General features: G+C 42.9%; 1 protein-coding gene across 12 annotated transcripts in view; it reads left to right on the forward strand.

Moving 5' to 3' along the window:
* The first annotated feature begins 492 nt into the window (after positions 1-492).
* The window catches only part of Fmn1 (formin 1), a 370679-nt gene continuing 352696 nt past the window's right edge, over positions 493-18475 (forward strand). For 6 of the 12 annotated variants that reach the window (XR_004118764.1, XR_004118765.1, XR_004118766.1 and 3 more), the window contains exons 1-2: positions 493-602; positions 1155-1282. Coding sequence is in view for 2 of the 12 variants with exons in the window: in XM_031371369.1 (XP_031227229.1) it covers positions 5225-5303 (79 nt within the window). In the remaining 10 variants the exon portion in view is untranslated. Of the gene's footprint in view, positions 701-1154; positions 1283-5219; positions 5304-16727; positions 16789-18475 lie in introns of all 12 variants that reach the window. The other 6 variants (XM_031371369.1, XM_031371367.1, XM_031371364.1 and 3 more) reach the window with 6 other exon arrangements.

Raw genomic sequence — 18475 nt, forward strand, 5'->3', positions numbered from 1 at the left:
CCCTCCCTCTTTTTTTTTTTTTCTTCCAATTTTAGACTATGATACAGTACCAGGAGCCACCAGGCCTGGCCAGGTCTCTAAAGCTAGAGAACCTTGGGAAAACTGAGGCCACCAGCTTCCCTCCCCCATCACTTCCAGCCAGTCCTGAGCGTGCGCCTTGGGACGCAGCCCGCAGTCAGCAAGCATGGGGGCTTGCCTCCGAGGACAAGTTGTCGCCTTCTCCGTTCACTTAGACTTAGCCCAAAGACTACCAAGTTTGACCTAGCAGTCGTCAGGTCCAGGCCACACAGTGACGGTTCAGCAATCCGGCCAGGAACCGCGCTTGGTCAGTTATTTTGGCGCTGCGGCTTTCTGCCCGCCTTCCCATCCTCGGAATTCGCAGCCGCTGTACATTCCCATTGGTCGAGATGGCTGTCTATCAGCCCATTGCACACCTCCCCCAAACAGCTTGTCAGGCTGGCGCGTGTTGGGGAGGCGGAGCTTATGGCTGGGGGCGGGGCCTCGGCGGTGGAAGGCACAGCGACCGCTTCACCGCTCTGGCTCGGGACTGGAGCGCGGAGGCATCCCTCCCAGCAGCTGCTCCCGCTGCTGCACCTGGTCAGGTAAAAGAGCTTTCTTCCTGGCCGTCTGCCCCACCTCTTCTTCCCAGTCAAAGGCTGTCTGCTTGACCTCTCCGGCTTTGAGGTTCTGGTCAGAGCTGGTAAGCCTCCTACCTTAGCTTCCCCTCCAGTAGGTTCCTTCTGCTCCGCAGCCAGGCTGCTGGGTGCTGGGATGTGCGTTGGTGGCCCCCTAGAATCACCCCAACATCTCTCTCTATAGAACTCATGGAACTCATGTCGTTAACTCTCAGACCCTAGCCTTCTTGACCTGTCAGTGCAGTCTCATTCCAGCTTGGCACACAGGAACGCCGGGAGGGTTGGAGGGCCAAAGAGGGAAGAAGAGTGCAAGCTTGCATTCAATCTGTCTGTCTGTCTGTCTGTCTGCCTGTCTGTCTTTCTCTATTTATTTCTTTATTTCGTCGGGGTTTTTTTTGTCTTTTTGTTTTTGTTTTTTTACGGTGCAATTGCACGAAGTTAGACTGAGGATAGAAGCTGCTTCGTGTTTATCTTGGCAATGACGAGGTGTCTGTTGCTGCACTGTGCTTGTATTCGTAGGTGACATTCACCATCACCGTTTTCTTCTGCCATCATTTTGTCATCATCACAGCCATCACCATCAGCATCCTATCTTCCTCCATCAGAACTCTTTAGCCCTCCAAAGCTGACTCTTGTTTCTCCTCTATGTAAGTGCTGGATACCCCTCCTTCAAATAGCAGGCAATGTCCTTTTCTCCAGAGGCCACAACTAAGCCTCTTTTTAACCCAAGGACAACTAGCTGGGAGCAGTGTGTGTGTGTGTGTGTGTGTGTGTGTGTGTGTGTGTGTGTGTGTGTGTGTGTATGTGTGTGTGTGTGTGTGTTGGGTGAGGGAGGGCAATATCTCCACTTGCAACAGATTTCCAATGGAAACCTTCCTGTTTAAATCATCAGCATTTCTGCTTACTAGCTCCTAAAGAGTTTGATGTTGGCATTGACTCAGGCCTGATGGCTGAATGCAGAGTCTGGGGTCTGTAGTATAGAACTGTGTGAAGCACATTATACTCATAATGAGATGAAGGCCCAGACCCAAGCCTTTGAGAAGACTTGGTCAAGCAGCAAAGCATCTGGCTTTCTCCCACAGTGGTTCCAGGTGTGCCACAGCTTGTTTAGTATTTGTGTTTGCAGATGGGGTATGTGTCGTTGTGGCTGTGTCACCATGGGAGATCTAAGTTCCAGAGAGAGAGAGAGAGAGACAGAGAGATGAAGGGAGACACAGAGAGAGACAGAGACAGAGAGATGAAGAGAGACAGAGAGAGAGACAGAGATGAAGAGAGACACAGAGAGAGACAGAGACAGAGACAGAGAAATGAAGAGAGACACATAGAGAGAGACAGAGATGAAGAGAGACAGAGAGAGAGACAGAGAGAGACAGAGATGAAGAGAGACACAGAGAGAGACAAAGAGAGAGAGACAGAGAGAGAGAGAATTCATTTCTGTTGTCTACACCAGAAAAGTTTTCTAGGTATAGCTAAGCACTTTCCAGGGCTTGCTGCAAGGTCTATTAGGTCTCTGATTTATTCCCCCTTTTAGAAGGAAAGCATTAAAGCTGAGACTCAAACATCAGGTTACCCCTCATCATAGACTCATTGCTTTAGAGTATCCACAAGCTCCGGATTCTCCTCAACCAGAGACAACTGAACACCAATCTTCCTTTCTCTGAAGAGTATGCAATCTAGTGGCAGCACCAACAATTGACAGGTCCCTGGGCATAGAAACTAGGAGATAGTAGCCTTGTTGGAGGGAAACAATGGCTAATAGCTGACAGAGGATCATAATGGTTAAACTCATAAACCTGTTAGGTGTTGGTAGATTCAAATCCTGGGCCAGCCATGTATTAGGTAAGTGATTTTTGCTAAGTCACCTTCTTGAACTAGGTGGTCTCACCTTTCCTCTCTTAGGGAAGTTGTTGAAGTAAATAGTTCCTGGCAGAATTAATGATCAGTGCTGTTAGTAATGTTAGCCAACAAGAATAATAAAGGCCGTCAGGACACATTCTCTCTCTCCGTCTCTCTGTCTCTCTGTCTATCTGTCTGTCTCTGTCTCTGTCTCTCTCTCTGTCTCTCTCTCTCTCTCTCTGTGTGTGTGTGTGTGTGTGTGTGTGTGTGTCTCTGTCTCTCTGACTCTCTCCTCTCTGTGTTTATTTTAGATCTCATTACTTTTGCTAGTAGGGGATGGCCATCTTCAGATTCCCAATAGGATTGCCTCTTAGAAAGGTCCCAGTGATCGAGGCCATCTGTGTTTAAGCAGCCATGTCTTGCTCCAGCCTGCACAAATGCTTAGCAAGCCCTCAGTCGGTCGGATGTATTAAAGATGAAGCTTGAGAGACAACTTCTCTTTGGTCTCTTTCGTCCATCCTGGGCTGTTTTCTTTCCCCGGTGGCTGTTCACCACGCTGACTTTATAAGTTGTGCTCTCTGCAAAATCATTAGTGAATGCATTGGCTTCTTCCCAGATCACCACCCTGAAGTAACTCACAGGGTCACAGCATTATTCTTTTCCAAGAATACAAACTGGACAGAATCACTGCATCACTCTGTGGTTCATGTCTCTTATTCAGAGAAGTTAACATCATTCCATCTGCTCTGGGGGGTGGGATACTTGGGAATTTGAAGTTTATTATCCTTTATATTGGTAGGGTATTTTCTATTGTATGGGATAGAAATCCAGCAGAAAGGATCCTAAGAAAAGTCATGAGCATTTGGGTCTCACCTAACTAAACCCAGCCAGATCGGAACATCCCAGTGAGGAAACAGGTCCTGAGTTTCAGGGGCTTCTGAAGTTGCCATCCTGTTTCCTAGCTCTTTGTCTTTGGGTATTTTTTTTTTCTGGTCAGTTCTCTTTTACCTCTGCTTTTCTCTCTCCTGTTGACCTTATTCTGTTCTGTTATAGACCCTTCCCTCTTGGTCCCTTCATAAATGCTGCTCCCTTCTTCAAGTCTAAGTGAAAAGTCCCAAGAAAGAACTGCACTTTGATAAGCCCTTGATCCACAGGATTAGCCTGTCTGTATGAAATGCTTTGGTCAAGGAGCAGGGTGCTATAGATGTAATGCTTGTCTGAGGGTTGGGTTTCCTATCCTAGTCTTCTGCCGTATCCAGATATAACATTGGTAGCACAAAGGAAGAGAAGAAGGGAACAGTGTGGAGCTTGGCATGGTGACGGTTAACATCCTTAATAGAGATCTGAGGAGCATCTTTCTCTGGCCTGGTGTACAGTGTACAGTGCTCCATGGTCTATTCTATGGTAAAGCTCTAGGTTCATACGTGTTGTTGCAGACCGAATTATGTTTTGGATGACCTTGCTTTTAAGTTTTGAATTAAAACTTTATTTGTGTAAGTGAGAAAAATGATCAGGGATGTTGAGGAACCCGCAGTAATTCCACTGTTGGCAGTTTGATCACGCTTGGAGTTGCTTGCCACTTCTTCTGGGCCAAATTTTAACATCAGCTATATTTTTTTTTTGGATGTACATAGTGTTTGACTTAAAAATCAGCTTGATTCTCAGCAAGCCTCAGCCTGTGGGCTGACAAAAGTTCCAGTCACTCCTCTGACATGCTTGATCTCTGCAGAGAAGCTAAACCATGGGAAGCTAACTTGAGCTTGCACCAACAGGCTGGCTTTTGGAAGGAAATGAAACATCCCTGTGTTTAGGGTCTATGCTGAGCTGCTGAGAAAGCAGCAATCCGTGTGCCCTATAAAACAATAATTACCGTAGTGGGAGGAGGTAGGGTAGGTGCAGCCTGCTGACCTTGTCAGCATAAAAAGCTGGAAACAGAGGGATGGACTGGGTCTGTGTCGTCTTAGAGTTATTAGGTTCTTTGGTGGACAGAAAAAAAAAAGCCTCAAGGTAATGGGATTTTCTAGTGATTTTCTTTATCCACACAGCCCTCAAATATCTACTACCCTAATGCCTGGGTGACTGTGGGAGAGCTGGTCCTTCATTGGGCCTTCCTACCTCTGCCTCCCTAAGCTGAACCCTCTGAAGTTCTCTGCAGGAAATCAGCTTCTAACCATGCCCCTTTTTAGTCCTTTCTCCAAACCAACACATCTCCTTCCCTACCTTAATCAAAAGTGATTTGTCTTGTGTTCTGTTTTATCACAATCATTCTCTTTTTTCCTTCTAAGGCATCAGATTGCTCTTAAATATATACTTTGCTCTCAAATATACTTTGAATTAAACACATTTTACTTTGGTCTTGCGGGTGACAAGCTATTAGGGGCCGTATTTCAGAGGAAGGCAGGACTTTTTAGCATTTGCGTTTTCCATCAGGGTCTGGACATTAATTGAGAAGCAGCAGACCTGGGAGGACAGATACAAAGCAGTGCAGGAAAGAGCATTACGTCTCCACTGACAGGTCCAATCCTCACATCCCAGCCCTGAGCTTTTCCATCTTGGTGAGAGTGCCCTGGGGCATGGTTTGGGGAAAAGAAGCTGGGAGACCCTGAATGACCTGATTGCCACACTTAAAAAAACAAAAACAAAAAACAAAAAAAACTCCATCAAATAGAGCAGTACTGTTGTTAATCAAGCTTTCAGCCATAGCTGTTCTGCTTTGAAACCACGTGGGCATTATTTTCACTCCTCCAGGTTTGATGCTTTTTCCTGGGACACCTACTATGCAACATGGGAAGAAAATTTACAGGTGTTTCAGAGAGACCAAGAACCTGCCTGGTTAGTAGGAATATAACTGTACCCACTGATCTGCTCACTGTAGTAATTCTGGTTTTCTAAACCTGACCCTCATGCAAATGAAATTGTCTGAGTGAATGGTGTCACCCATAGGAGAGAAGGCACCCTTCTTAGTGGGTGAACAGGGCACTGCTCACTGAGGGCTCCACCCAAGTGCCAACATCTCTGTCCTTAGTGTCAGCTTTTCTGAGTACAAAAAAGCAAGGTTTCTGTACATTGCTGGTGTAAAATTGCTACACTAGGAGGTAGAAAGAATATTGGAATAATTGTTATGGAAAATAGTTAATAATATTTCTCCTCTGAGAGAAATAAACATTGACAAAAATTGTTGTGCTTAAAAGTGTTTGGTCCTCAAGAGACAGTAAGTAAAATTTTCCCCATCCAGTGTGAAAAAAACTCTTATCTACAAAATAGTTTGTGTGTGAGCATTATAGCAGTGGTTCTCAACTTTCCTAATGCTGTGGCCCTTTAATACAGCTCCTCATGTTGTGGTGACCCCCAACCATAAAATTATTCCGTTGCTATTTCATGACTGTAATTTTCTACTGTCATGAATTGTCATGTAAGCATCCGATATGCAGGATGCGGGTCCCAGCTCACAGGTTATGAGCGGCTGTGTTACAGAATAAGATGTAGGATGTGTACTTCTACTTTGATGGGTTCACTGGCAAGGAGCGCTCCCTGAGCTCTTAGCCCCGTTCATACTAACAGAGCTGGGTTTTCAGCATTCCAACACACAGTCCATGCAACCTAATGGTCTACAGAAGAAAAAATATCCTAACAGATATTCTAATGGCAGGCAGTGAGACCTCCCCCCTCCCCCCTCCACTCCCACAAAGCTCATCCTGGGTCTATGCAAGGATTTAGACTCCTTGCCTTGGTTCCTTTCTGTGCTAGCCCCTCTTGTGCACAGAGAAATAGCACTGAGCCTCTTGGACAGAAGAGAGGGCCTGGACTCAGGTCAGCATGTTTGCTCCAGGGCACAGTTTTAAGTCAAATCAAGTTAGTGTTTTGCCCACTTGATAGGCTTATATCCTACTCTCCCTATCCTAGTAGGCCAGTGAGAACACTCCTGATTTTAATTTATTTTACTTTAAAGCAGAATAAGCCATAAATATAGTGCAATATTTTGAGTACAGATCTAGTGAAAAGCAAGAACAGCTTTTTATACTAATTGAAATGGTCATCTGTTCCCCTTTTAGAGGAATACAGTCACTTAGGACAAATTTCTAAGCCTAACATGTATTTGGAAAGCTTTGCAAAGAGAATTTTTTTTTTTTAAAGCTAACAGATCTGCAGAAAGTGAGATTCATTTATAGAGCTGGCACCAGTCCTGGCCTTGTTTGTCAGTGTCCTCATCTTCATGTGTCTCTACTTCTTCTGTGGCATCCTCCATCTTTTATCCTTAGGTGACTGGCAGGGCTTTAGAATTCTGGTTTTGACACTCATTCAAGTCTCAGGTAAATAAGGTTAGCACATTCATGTATAGTGGAGGGGACTGTCTCTGTGCTAAGTCCACCTTCTGATTTGGCTTAAACTAGTCCTTATTTTAGGCTTAGCAAACATACATAAATTCTAATTTTTAGGAATATTTAAAAACCTGAAACTCCATGAAACCACATTATCTTAAGAAAAAATGTTGACAGATTACTAAAGAAAACATGTTTTCTTGATCAACAACATGTGCATAATTCTTACACCCACATTATTCTGTAAGGAGGTAGCGAGGTGTTTTTCTTATTGCATGGTAGAGAACAATGAGATTTGGATGTGAAAAATGACTTGCCCAAGGGCACTCCTGTTCAATAGAGCAGCTAAGAATAGATCCAGGTCACCTGACACCCTGGCGTCATTCATTACATCACTGAGCTCCTTTCTGAAAGCAATTGCCCTGCTGATTGCAAAAATGAAGAGGGCAAAGGGCAGTCAAACCCTAGAGTCAGTTTGGGTGGCTTGGCTCTTTGGTCCCCACTCCCCCAGCCCATTTCCACTTTAGGATGAAGCATATCCATAGCTGCCAATTTGTCACTGTTTGCTAAATTAAAGGGCTTAGTCTAGACAGAATTTATTAAGAAACATAAGCCACAAGCTGGACAAATGATAAAGCATGGTGGAACTTCTGCCTGAGCCACATCTGCAAGGGAGGAGACATGCACAAGAAGCGGGAAGGGTTCAGCCCAAGAATCCACACAGAGGGCTGTCATTCATGGGCCCTGGGGAACAGCATAAGAAAAATGAATGTCATGAACCCTACGATGTGGAAAACTGTTGTGCACATTTTTAAAAGGAGTAGGGTGGGGCTTTAACTGTTATAAACAGTTTCTCCTGCTGGCGAAATCCAGAGTGGGGTGGAAGAAACACTACAAGTCTCATTTGCTCTTGTCTTTCTCATTCAAGCCTAGCAGATAAGAAACTCCATCAAGGAGGACAGCCACAGAACAAGAATCTTACCTCTTTATTTGTTACAAACACCTTTGATTTCTGCTTTAATCATGTTCTTTTTGTGAAGGTTAAACAGTTGGCCTCTACCTCTTCAGGGTCTTCGCATCTCTCCCTTCTCCCTAAGAACTCTGGGAGAATCCTCCTTTTGTGTTTCTTCAGGACTCTTCATGTATAAAAATATCTCTCTTGTTTAATAGCCTCCAAGAAATTCTCTAGGAAGTTTTCATATTCTCCTGAGAAATGCTAAGGATCGTGAGATTTGGGGAAAACTAGAACTATTCACCAGCTGTTTCTCTTTTTCTCCTTACTTCATTTCTCCTGATATGATAACTGCCCACTTTGATGACTGTCAAGGAGGAAAGTAGGGAAATAAAAATATAGATTAATATCTATGAATATTGCTCTGCTCTAGAGCAGTGGTTCTCAACCTTCCTGGTGCTGTGACCCTTTAATACAGTTCCTCCTATGGTAGTGACCACTGCCCATAAAGTTATTTTTGTTGCTACTTTATAACTGTAATTTTGCTTTTGTTATCAATTGTATTGCAAATCCCTGTGTTTTTCAATGGCCTTTTGGGAGTCACAACTCACAGGTTGAAAATGCTGCTCTAGAAAGACAGTAACTTGGGATCTCTTGTTAAAACCTACTTTACCTCATCTAAGGATGATCTATAAGGTCAATATATTCACAGCCCTCTCCCTGGTCACACCTATTTAAGTGAACAAACTTAGTTTTCATCCAGGTGGGGCCACACAACTTACTTTTTTCCAAACCAGAGTTTTGGATTAAAGGATGCCATGTGTAGGAGTCACTTGATTTAAGTTATAGAGAACTGCTTCAGGGTCCAGCCTGAGGCGCCTCCTTCTGGAAGGCTCTGCTTCTGCTGCTTCCTGCCTTTGGCTCACAATTCCCTTTCTCCCATTTCATGAAATGCTCCATGAGTTCCATGGCATCACGTTTGCTTCTGATTCTGATTAAGGTGGCTCAGAACCCAGCTTCAGCCACTTTCTGCCAAAAGTAACGTAAGAATGATCACCAGTTTGCCAAAAAAACAAAGAGGGAACTGAAATTCAAGATAGGTCTTCGAAGTGATAGTAAGATAGAATCTAGCCACTTAGGTAGAATGTGTCCATCGAATAATTTAAAGTGACAGTCACATGAACTGAATTTGTGACTCCAGAACACACTTTGGAGTGTTTGAAAAAATTTAGTTCTAGGCACTGTCTTGACCCCTAGAGAGAGTTAAACAATCAAGATTTCCAAAGCTGGTAACTCTTGCATTCAAGGGGTCTCTTGAGAGATGGGGATGGTAAAGCCAGGATGAGATATCTCAGGAAACATGAGTGGTTTTCAGGAATTATCAGGGTTGGACAGGAGAGGAGCCAGATTACAGTATAAGTGTGAGAACATGAAATTGATGGAAATAGGTTTGGCTCAGAATAAGAGAAACGTTTAGAGCTATCTGGAATGCCATGAGGTTTCCCTTTATGATTCAGAATTAGTTCAAGGCAAGGGGAGACAGGTATCCCAAGGGCTGCATTTAGGGTGACAGGCCAACACTGAGAGGGATGGGGCACAGTGAAGAATATCAAAGCTTCCTTTAGATTAAAGTTGTATCATTTTCCTTATGAATAACACTAACTCGTAGACTAGAAATGCCAGCCCTGCTTTGACAGTAGGAGTTGTAGCACTTCACAAACATACTATTATGAAATCTCTCTTCTTTCATTAAAACATATACAAAAGCTACAAAGTTGGATTGGCAGAAGGCATTTCCAGAAGTAAAGACAATAAGAACGTATTTATCATTTACATTATAGTCAACAGTGACTCAAGCTGTTCACAGTCAATAAGTTGTCCACAAAAATGGAAAGAAATAAGTCTCAGAATATGAATATGACAGTGCTAAGCACAGAGTTATGCTGGATTTTTACATGAAACAAGTTGATTCCTTGAATTGTTTCAAGTAATACAGTGTAAATATTTTCTAAATAAATAATTTGGTTTTTAATCCCTATGGCATGTGTGCATCCTTGTAGGTCTTGCCTTCGGAGCCCAAAAATGTCTTTGTTGATTGCTCCATTTCTTATGATAAGACAAAGTCTCTCACTGAAGTCAGGACTCATCATTGCTGCTAGGCTAAGTAACCAGATTTCTCCAAGGATCCACTCTCTCTCTGCCTTTTGAATGCTGGGGAAACAGGTGGTACTCGGTGGCATTTATGTTGATTCTGTCGACCCAAACACCAGTCCCCATGATTGCATTGCAAGTACTTTATGTTAATGTAGGTTGACATTATCTAACTGTAGTTAAAATACCTGAAAATGCAGTATAAAGGAAAGGCCGCGAGAAGCTGCATGTGTCAGCCATCCTCCCAGCCCTGGACACACTCTATGAAAATAATGTATGTGGATTATCAAGAATTCCGAATGAGGCCAAAAATCATGAGGCGGTGAAAACAATTTAAAAAATTATCTCATACTGTAATTCCCATTATTAACCATATTATTTCAGATATTATATACCTGGATAATATAACTTTTGGAATTCTAAGCAACTAAAGAAAACGAAACTAAAAGAATAATGAAATTTCAACTAAATTGACCTCATTTTCAGGTATGTTATATCTCTGAAAACTCTGACTAAAAATAACATGAATTTTGGTTAAAGATACGTTATACTTATAAATTGTTGTCGTCATCCAATATCGATTGAGTACCATCATCTTAAAGATGAGCAGAAACTCCCCACCCCACCCTTGCTATGCCTTGACTATTAGTAAATATATTCTTCCTTCTGTGTTGTTCTAGTTTGTTAGTCTATTTTGGGCTGTGAGTAAATGGGTCGAAGTTGTGATGTAGTGGTGCTGAGCTGCAGTGGCTTCCATCCATGCAAAAACCCTGGGGACATTTCCTTTGTACTTCATTTATAAGTATTTTTCCTACTGTTAGATAAATGTCAGCCCACTGTGTTAGCATATTCCTAACACTCTGGATCTAAGATATTGTTTAAACTGCTAACCTTATTGTTTACTCACCAAAATATTATTGTGTGTTGACTTAGCACCAGGAATTTCCATAGAAAATCCATATTATAGCATACATAGCCCCCGTACTCAAAGAGTACCTCCAACATGCAGTACATTCATAGTAAGACAGCTCCATGGCAGCTGTTTTATTACGTTGTCTACACATGAGATCTGGCATTCCATAGTTGCTTTAGGTAAATATGTCTTTTACTAAGTCTTTATGTACAATTTGCTGTGGTACGTGCATTAAAAGTTGTGCCTGATTTTTGTTTTGATCTGATAGGAAGACATTTTTACTTCCCCTGTTTTATTCATGACAAAGCTGGGTTTCAGCAAGTAATATCCTGAAGTTTTATAAAAGGTGTTGATTATAAGATTCATGGCACTGGCTCTGGGCCTCTGGTTGTTGAAGATCATAGAGGAAAGAGATGCATTCGATTGATTGTGATCTAGTGAGGTGAGGTGCACAGCCACGTATGTGCAGTCTAAGAGTTAGAAAGCAGCTCAGTGCAGTGTCTCCATTACTAGATATCTAATATCAGAAAACCCTTTCACACATACACACACACCCGAAGCCTTAGTTTTATTTCTATAAAATAGGGTTAAGGGTGAGAGGATTAAATAAAATAATGTGGATAAAATACCACAGTATTTTCCTAAGTGCTCAAGAAATAGCAGCCATTGGCATTATTAGTGTTTTTAATAAATCACTTGGGATTTTCAAACAAAAGAATACTTGCCCACCCAGGATTTCCAGGGGATGAGACCTTTTTCTTACACTCTGATGAAAGCCCAGGAATTCATCTGGTGGGAAGCAGATAGAATCTCAGTAGGAGGAGAACCGTGAAGCACGGGGCTGAGAGGTCCCACTGAGGTGCGTGGTGTCTGTGCCACCCTGGGCGCCTCCTGTGACTTCCTACCTTCCTTCCTTCACTTGTACTTCCAGAAGCTCTGCAAACAGGAGCATCAGTGTTCCGAGAAGCTGACTTGCAAATAGGCTATCTTATCTTACTGGACCATCTTCCCATTGAGAAGGTGAATGAGTCAGTGTCTACGCAGCTCCAAGGAAACATGAGGTGACAGGGCACTTTTAGGGCTACTGGTCCAGGAGGCTCCTGGGGCCATCCCAGGCCAGTGGAAGTACAATGGATGGCTGGTACTAAGAAGGTACCTACAGCCCCTCTCACAGTCTGGATCAGCATTTCTGGATCTTCTGTTCATTGCCACCCACCTCTGTGAAACGCTCATACAACAGAAAAATTGCATGCCTGTTTATGCACTGTTTATTATTACCTGCCTTGTGCCTAAGAAAGAGTAAGATTTACTCCCCTTCTGATAACCAACTGGGACGAGCCAGACTTCAGAGATCCTCCTCAGGTAGCCTCCTGCTCAGTCTGTCTTCCACAAAACAGTTGCAAAATCATGTTTCTCCCAGCTTTTAAAAACTCCCCCAGTAGCTTCCTGTTAGACCCGGAATTTAGATTCTTAGGACATGGATCCCCAAATTTGCCTCGTCTAGATGTTCCTGTCTGCTGCTCTCATCTGTTCCAAAGCCAGTCTGTTTGCAGAGAAGGATTGTTCCCACAGACAAAGCAAGGCCACTGAGCAGAAAGCCTTGGCAGCCTTCTCTATGTAGGGTGGATGTAGAGAGCACGTAGCTGGACACTAACAGTAGTAGTTACAAGTCTAAAAGGGCTCAGAAGTTGGGGAGCTGGCTGCTCTAGAAAAATCATGTGAGACATTTCTACAAAAGTAGCAGGCAGGGATAGAACCTGATGTAAGAAATGTGCAGGAGCAAAGCCATGAAATATATGAAAAAATTTTCTGAGTAATGTATATGAATGACAGAGAGGAATTGCATTCCATACAGAAGAAATAGCATGTGCAGAGGCCCAGGGAGGAATGTATGGCTTGTACTGGAATCTGTAAAAGCTAGCTGTGCCCAGAGTGTAGTAAGAACAGACACACCGTGAAAGCTTCCTTGGCAGTAGGATGCAATGTCCTCTGGGATTTGATTCAAGAAGAGGGTCTAGAGCATGATGTAATAATAGCAATTCCCCCCCCACACACACACACATAATCTGCCAGATACCATATTATTCAATAGATGCTATCAGGTATCATTAACTGTACTGCAAGGATCAGAAATAAAGGCATCCAGAGATCATATAGCTGTCTCAGGTTGTCATGCTAATGAAAGAGCTGGCATTTGAACTTGGGTCTTAAAACTATGCTAAAGGTAGGAATTAGGTATACTCTGTTCCAAAGTGACATCTGAATTCTTTGGCTTAATTCTTTGGTTTGAATAGGAACCATTCCTATAGGCCCTCCATAGGCATGTATTTGAATGCTTGGCCCATAGGGAGTGACACTATTAGGAGGTGTGGTCTTTGCTGGAGTAGATGTGGCCTTGTTGGAGGAAGTGTCACTGAGGGGGTAGGCTCTGAGGTCTCAGATACAAAAGCTAGACCTAATGTGATGTTCACTTCTACTGCCTATATTCGGATATAGAATTTATAGCTCCTTCTCCGTACCATGTCTGCCTGCATGCTGCTGTGTTTCCTACCATGATGGTAATGAACTAAACCTCTGAAACTGTAAGTCATCTCCAGTTGAATGTTTTCCTCTATAAGACTTGCTGTGACTGCGGGCCGGGCGGTGGTGGCGCACGCCTTTAATCCTAGCACTTGGGAGGCAGAGGCAGGCGGATTTCTGAGTTCGAGGCCAGCCTGGTCTACAGAGTGAGTTCCAGGACAGCCAGGACTACACAGAGAAACCCTGTCTCGAAAAACCAAAAAAAAAAAAAAAAAAAAAAAAAAAAAAAAAAAAAAAAGACTTGCTGTGATCATGGTGTCTCTTCACAGCAATAAAAGCCCAAACTAAAACAGTAGGGCTGAGGCAAACTTTATGCCATGGATGATGTAATGGCTATTCTTGGTTGTCAGCTTGACTACATCAGGGATAATTTACAATCCAGACTTCGAGGGCACACATGTGAGAGATATTTCTGTTTCACCTGAAGTGGGTAAATCTACTTCCAGTCCAGACCTTTGAGGCAGGAAGCATGCCTTTGGTTTGGATCTTGAGTTGGGAAGACATACCTCCAATCTGGGCCACATCTTCTGCTGAAAGCCTGTTTAAGGACACTGAAGAAGGAAGCTTTTGCTCTTTGCCTACTTGCTCTCACCTTGCTAGCAGGCCTATTCCTTCACTGGCACTGGAGCCTACTTCTCTTCAGGATTCCAGTCTAAGACCATCTGAGACATTAAGCCTTGTGGACTGAGTAACTACTGGATTCTTGAACTTTCCATCACTGCCAGCCTTTCTTGGATTAGGTAGACTGCAGCCTATAAGTCCTTTAATATATATATACATATATGTATAGATATGACAATATATATTTCTCCCCCCATGTCATTAAACTGATCCAAAATCTTTATAGTTCTTGTTTTATTATTAAAATAAAATCAAAACTTATGAAGTAGGTGTGTAAACCTCTGGACTCTGCATGCCACCTATTTCCCCACATTACATTTTATTTTAATGTTTTCTTTTTTAATTATTGTATATTTTATTTATTTACATTTCAAAAGTTTTCACCTTTCCCAGTTTCTGTTCCAGAAACACCCTATCTCATCCTCCCTCCCCCTGCTTCTATGAGCGTGTTCCCCCATCCATCTACTCACCAACTCCTATCCAAGACCAAGGGCCTCTCCTCCCATTGATGTCCCACAAGGCCATCCTCTGCTACATATGCTGCTGGAGCCATGGGTCCCTCCATGTGTACTCTTTGATTGGTGGTTTAGTCCCTGGGAACTCTGGAGGGGTCTGGTTGGTTGATATTGTTGTTCTTCCTATTGGTTGCAAACCCTTTCAGCTCCTTCAGTTCTTTCTTTAGTTCCTCCATTGGATACCCTGCGCTCAGTCTAATGGTTGGCTGCGAGCATCCACCTCTGTATTTATCAGGCTCTAGCAGAGCCTCTCAGGAGACAGCTATATCAGGCTCCTGTCAGCAAGCACTTCCTGGCATCTGCAATAGTGTCTTTGTTTGGTGTCTCTATATGGGCTGGATCCCCAGGTGGGGCAGTCTCTGGATGGCCTTTCCTTCAGTTTCTACTCCACACTTTGTCTCCATATTTCCTCCCTTGAGTATTTTGTTCCCCCTTCTAAGAAGGACTGAAGCATCCACACTTTGGTCTTCCTTCTTCTTGGGTTTCTTGTGGTCTATAAATTGTATCTTGGGTATTCCAAGCTTTTGGGCTAATATCCACTTATCAATGAGTGCATATCATGTGTGTTCTTTTGTGAATGGGTTACCTCACTCAGGATGATATTTTCTAATTCCATCCATTTCCCCAAGAATTTCATAAATTCATTATGTTTAATAGCTGAGTAGTACTCCATTGTGTAGATGTACCACATTTTCTATATCCATTCCTCTGTTGAGGAACATCTGGGTTGTTTCCAGTTTCTGGCTATTATAAATAAGGCTGCTATGAACATAGTGGAGCATGTGTCCTTATTACATGTTGGAACATCTGCTGGGTATATGCCTAGGAGTGGTATATCTGGGTCCTTAGGTAGTACTATGTCCAATTTTTTGAGGAACCTCCAGACTGATTTCCAGAGTGGTTGTACCAGCTTGCAGTCCCACCAGCAGTGGAGGAGTGTTCCTCTTTCTCCACACCCTTGCCAGCATCTGCTGTCACCTGAGTTTTTGATCTCAGCCATTCTGACTGGTAAGAGTTAGAATCTCAGGGTTGGTTTTTTTTTTTTGTTTTGTTTTGTTTTGGTTTGGTTTTTGTTTTTTTGAGACAACGTTTCTCTGTATAGCCCTGGCTGTCCTAGAACTCACTATGTAGACCAGGTTGTCCTCAAACTCAGAAATCCATCTGCCTCTACCTCCCAAGTGCTGGGATTAAAGGCGTGCACCACCACTGCCCCGCCTCAGGGTTGTTTTAATTTGCATCTCCCTGATGACTAAGGATGTTGAACATTTCTTTAGGTGCTTCTCAGCCATTCAGTATTCCTCAGTTGAGGATTCTTTGTTTAGCTCTGTACCCCATTTTTATAGGGTTATTTGGTTCTCTGGAGTCTAACTTCTTGAGTTCTTTGTATATATTGGATATTAGCCCTCTATTGGATGTAGGGTTGGGGAAGCTCTTTTCCCAGCCTGGTGTTGCTGTTTTGTCCTACTGACAGTCTGACAGTGTCCTCTGCCTCACAGAAGCTTTGTCGTTTCATTTTGTTATACATGGATGCCCAGCTTTCCCAGCAACATTTGCTGAAACAACATTTGTCTTTTCGTTATTGATACAAAACCACAGCTCTCAACTCAAAGGGGAATAACAAATTATTTATTGTCTGGAGAGAAGAGAGAGAGAGAGAGAGAGGAGAGGGAGAGAGGGAGGAGGAGAGAGAGGGAGAGGGGGAGAAAGAGAGAGAGAGAAAGAAAGTCTTTAAGTTCTGTTATTATAAAAAATACAGACTACTACAGATGCCTAGAGAGGTTGGAGTCCTGAGCAGGCTACAAAGCCATAATGCTCTGGTTTCAACTGTTAGGTAAAAACTCTAGAAGGTTTCCTGTTGAAGACTTTTGCCTTTGTACATGGGCCAGGTCAGGGAAACTAAAGACAGCCCTTCAGGTACTGTATGTTAAATGTCAAATTGAATGTCTAGATTAAAGAAGGAATGCCTTGGAAATACTGGGGTGGAGGCATAGGTATGGCCTGAGTCTCACTTAAGCTGACACTGATTGCTTTGTAACAAGCAATTTTAAAAACATGTTAATTTCACCCTCTGTGTCACTACAGTTTCAATGCTTTTGATGGCTTTTCTTTTGGTTCTTATTGATGAATATGCGTCTTTTCTCCCTATATCTAAATTTCTTAAACTTCCCTTTCACCTCTTACCACTTGTGGATCTTTTTGCTCTAGGTGTCTCTGTTCAGATCCTGTGTGCACCCTGAGTTTTCTATTTACCTAGAAAAAAGGTTTGGTGAGTATGTCCCTTTCTCTGCCTGAAGAGTTATGGAATGGCACTGTAAATAGTTAAGGGAGGCTGAGAAACTTGCCAAAGAATCTCCCCGACTCTGTTAGTAATTAATAAAACTGGACCTGAGTCCAAGGCTTCTCTCTCTAGGCTCATTACTTTCCTCTGCATCTGCACTGCAGGAGCAGCACCATCTCTTGTGCGGAATGCTCCGAGCACACAGTATATACTGAATAGTCCATATTGTGTGATTGAAAGAGAAAAGCTAGCAAAAAATTGAGTCTTCACAATGATCCCCAGAGTCCTGATCAGTCCTTAAAGAGACTTGAGAAGCCTGTGGGTTTGGGGAAATATTAAAAAAAGATCACCCCTCAATCTCTCCAACCTCTGACTGACCATGTTCCTGCTCTAGTGCCGGTACTGGCCAGCCACAACACTGTGCCACAGAGGGGTCCTGTTATTCTCTTCCAGCTAGCATGACCATCTTGCTTACGTGTAATGTCCCACACAGTCCACAGTCAGTCATCTTAGTGCCTAGTTACCCAGTAGAAACATGGCTCTTAAGGCTTAACTATCCAATCAGGTTTATCTATCAATAAGATCACAATTTACAAGATGCCAATACAATAATTTCAGAGCCAACTGATAAAGATAATGCTTTTAATCCAATCATTCTAACCTTGTAAAAATCTTAGGTACTTGTGGCTTTTTAAAACCATGCAGGATCAGGATCATCTTCCTGTTCCTCTGCTTCCATGTTGCTTCTCCCCGGTTCTCCTTGACCTCAGACCGACCTGTCTCACTCCTAAACTTCTAGCTCCGCCCCTCTATTCCTGCCCAATCACAGGCCTGTCACTGCCCTAATGTGATTGGACAGAGAAAATGCTGCAACACCTGTGGTCCTAAACTAGCTACGTTCATATCCCAGATCTACCACTTACTGCCTGAGAAATCACAGACAACCCCCTCCAACGTCTGTGCATCTGGTTCTTTCTAGGTAAAATAGAGACTATATTACCTAACATCATAGATTTTTGTTTTGTTAAAATTGTCTTAAAACAGATAGAGGAACTTTGCAATTTTATGAGGTCCCACTTGCCAAATCTTGATCTTACAGCACAAGCCATCGGTGTTCTATTCAGGAAATTTTCCTCTGTGCCCATGTGCTCGAGGCTCTTCCCCACTTTCTTTTCTAATAGTTTCAGGTATCTGGTTTTATGTGGAGGTCCCTGATCCACTTGGACTTGAGCTTTGTACAAAGGAGCTAGGAATGGATCGATTTGCATTCTTCTACATGCTAACCGCCAGTTGAGCCAGCACCATTTGTTGACAGCACCATTTGTTGACAATGCTGTCTTTTTTGCACTTAATGGTTTTAGCTCCTTTGTCAAAAATCAAGTGACCATAGGTGTGTGGGTTCATTTCTGGGTCTTCAATTCTATTCCATTGATCTACCTGCCTGTCACTGTACCAATACTATGCAGTTTTTATCATGCTTGCTCTGTAGTTCAGCCTGAGGTCAAGGATGGTGATTCTACCAGAAGTTCTTTTATTGTTGAGAATAGTTTTTGCTATTCTGGGTTTTTTGTTATTCCAGATGAATTTGGAAATTGGTCTTTCTAACTCTTCTGAAGTATTGACACTGTCAATAAGACAAAAAGGCAACCAACAGATTGGGAAAAGATCTTTACCA

This window comes from Mastomys coucha, unplaced genomic scaffold (genome assembly GCF_008632895.1).
Source record: "Mastomys coucha isolate ucsf_1 unplaced genomic scaffold, UCSF_Mcou_1 pScaffold15, whole genome shotgun sequence".
In the NCBI taxonomy this organism is placed as follows: domain Eukaryota; kingdom Metazoa; phylum Chordata; class Mammalia; order Rodentia; family Muridae; genus Mastomys; species Mastomys coucha.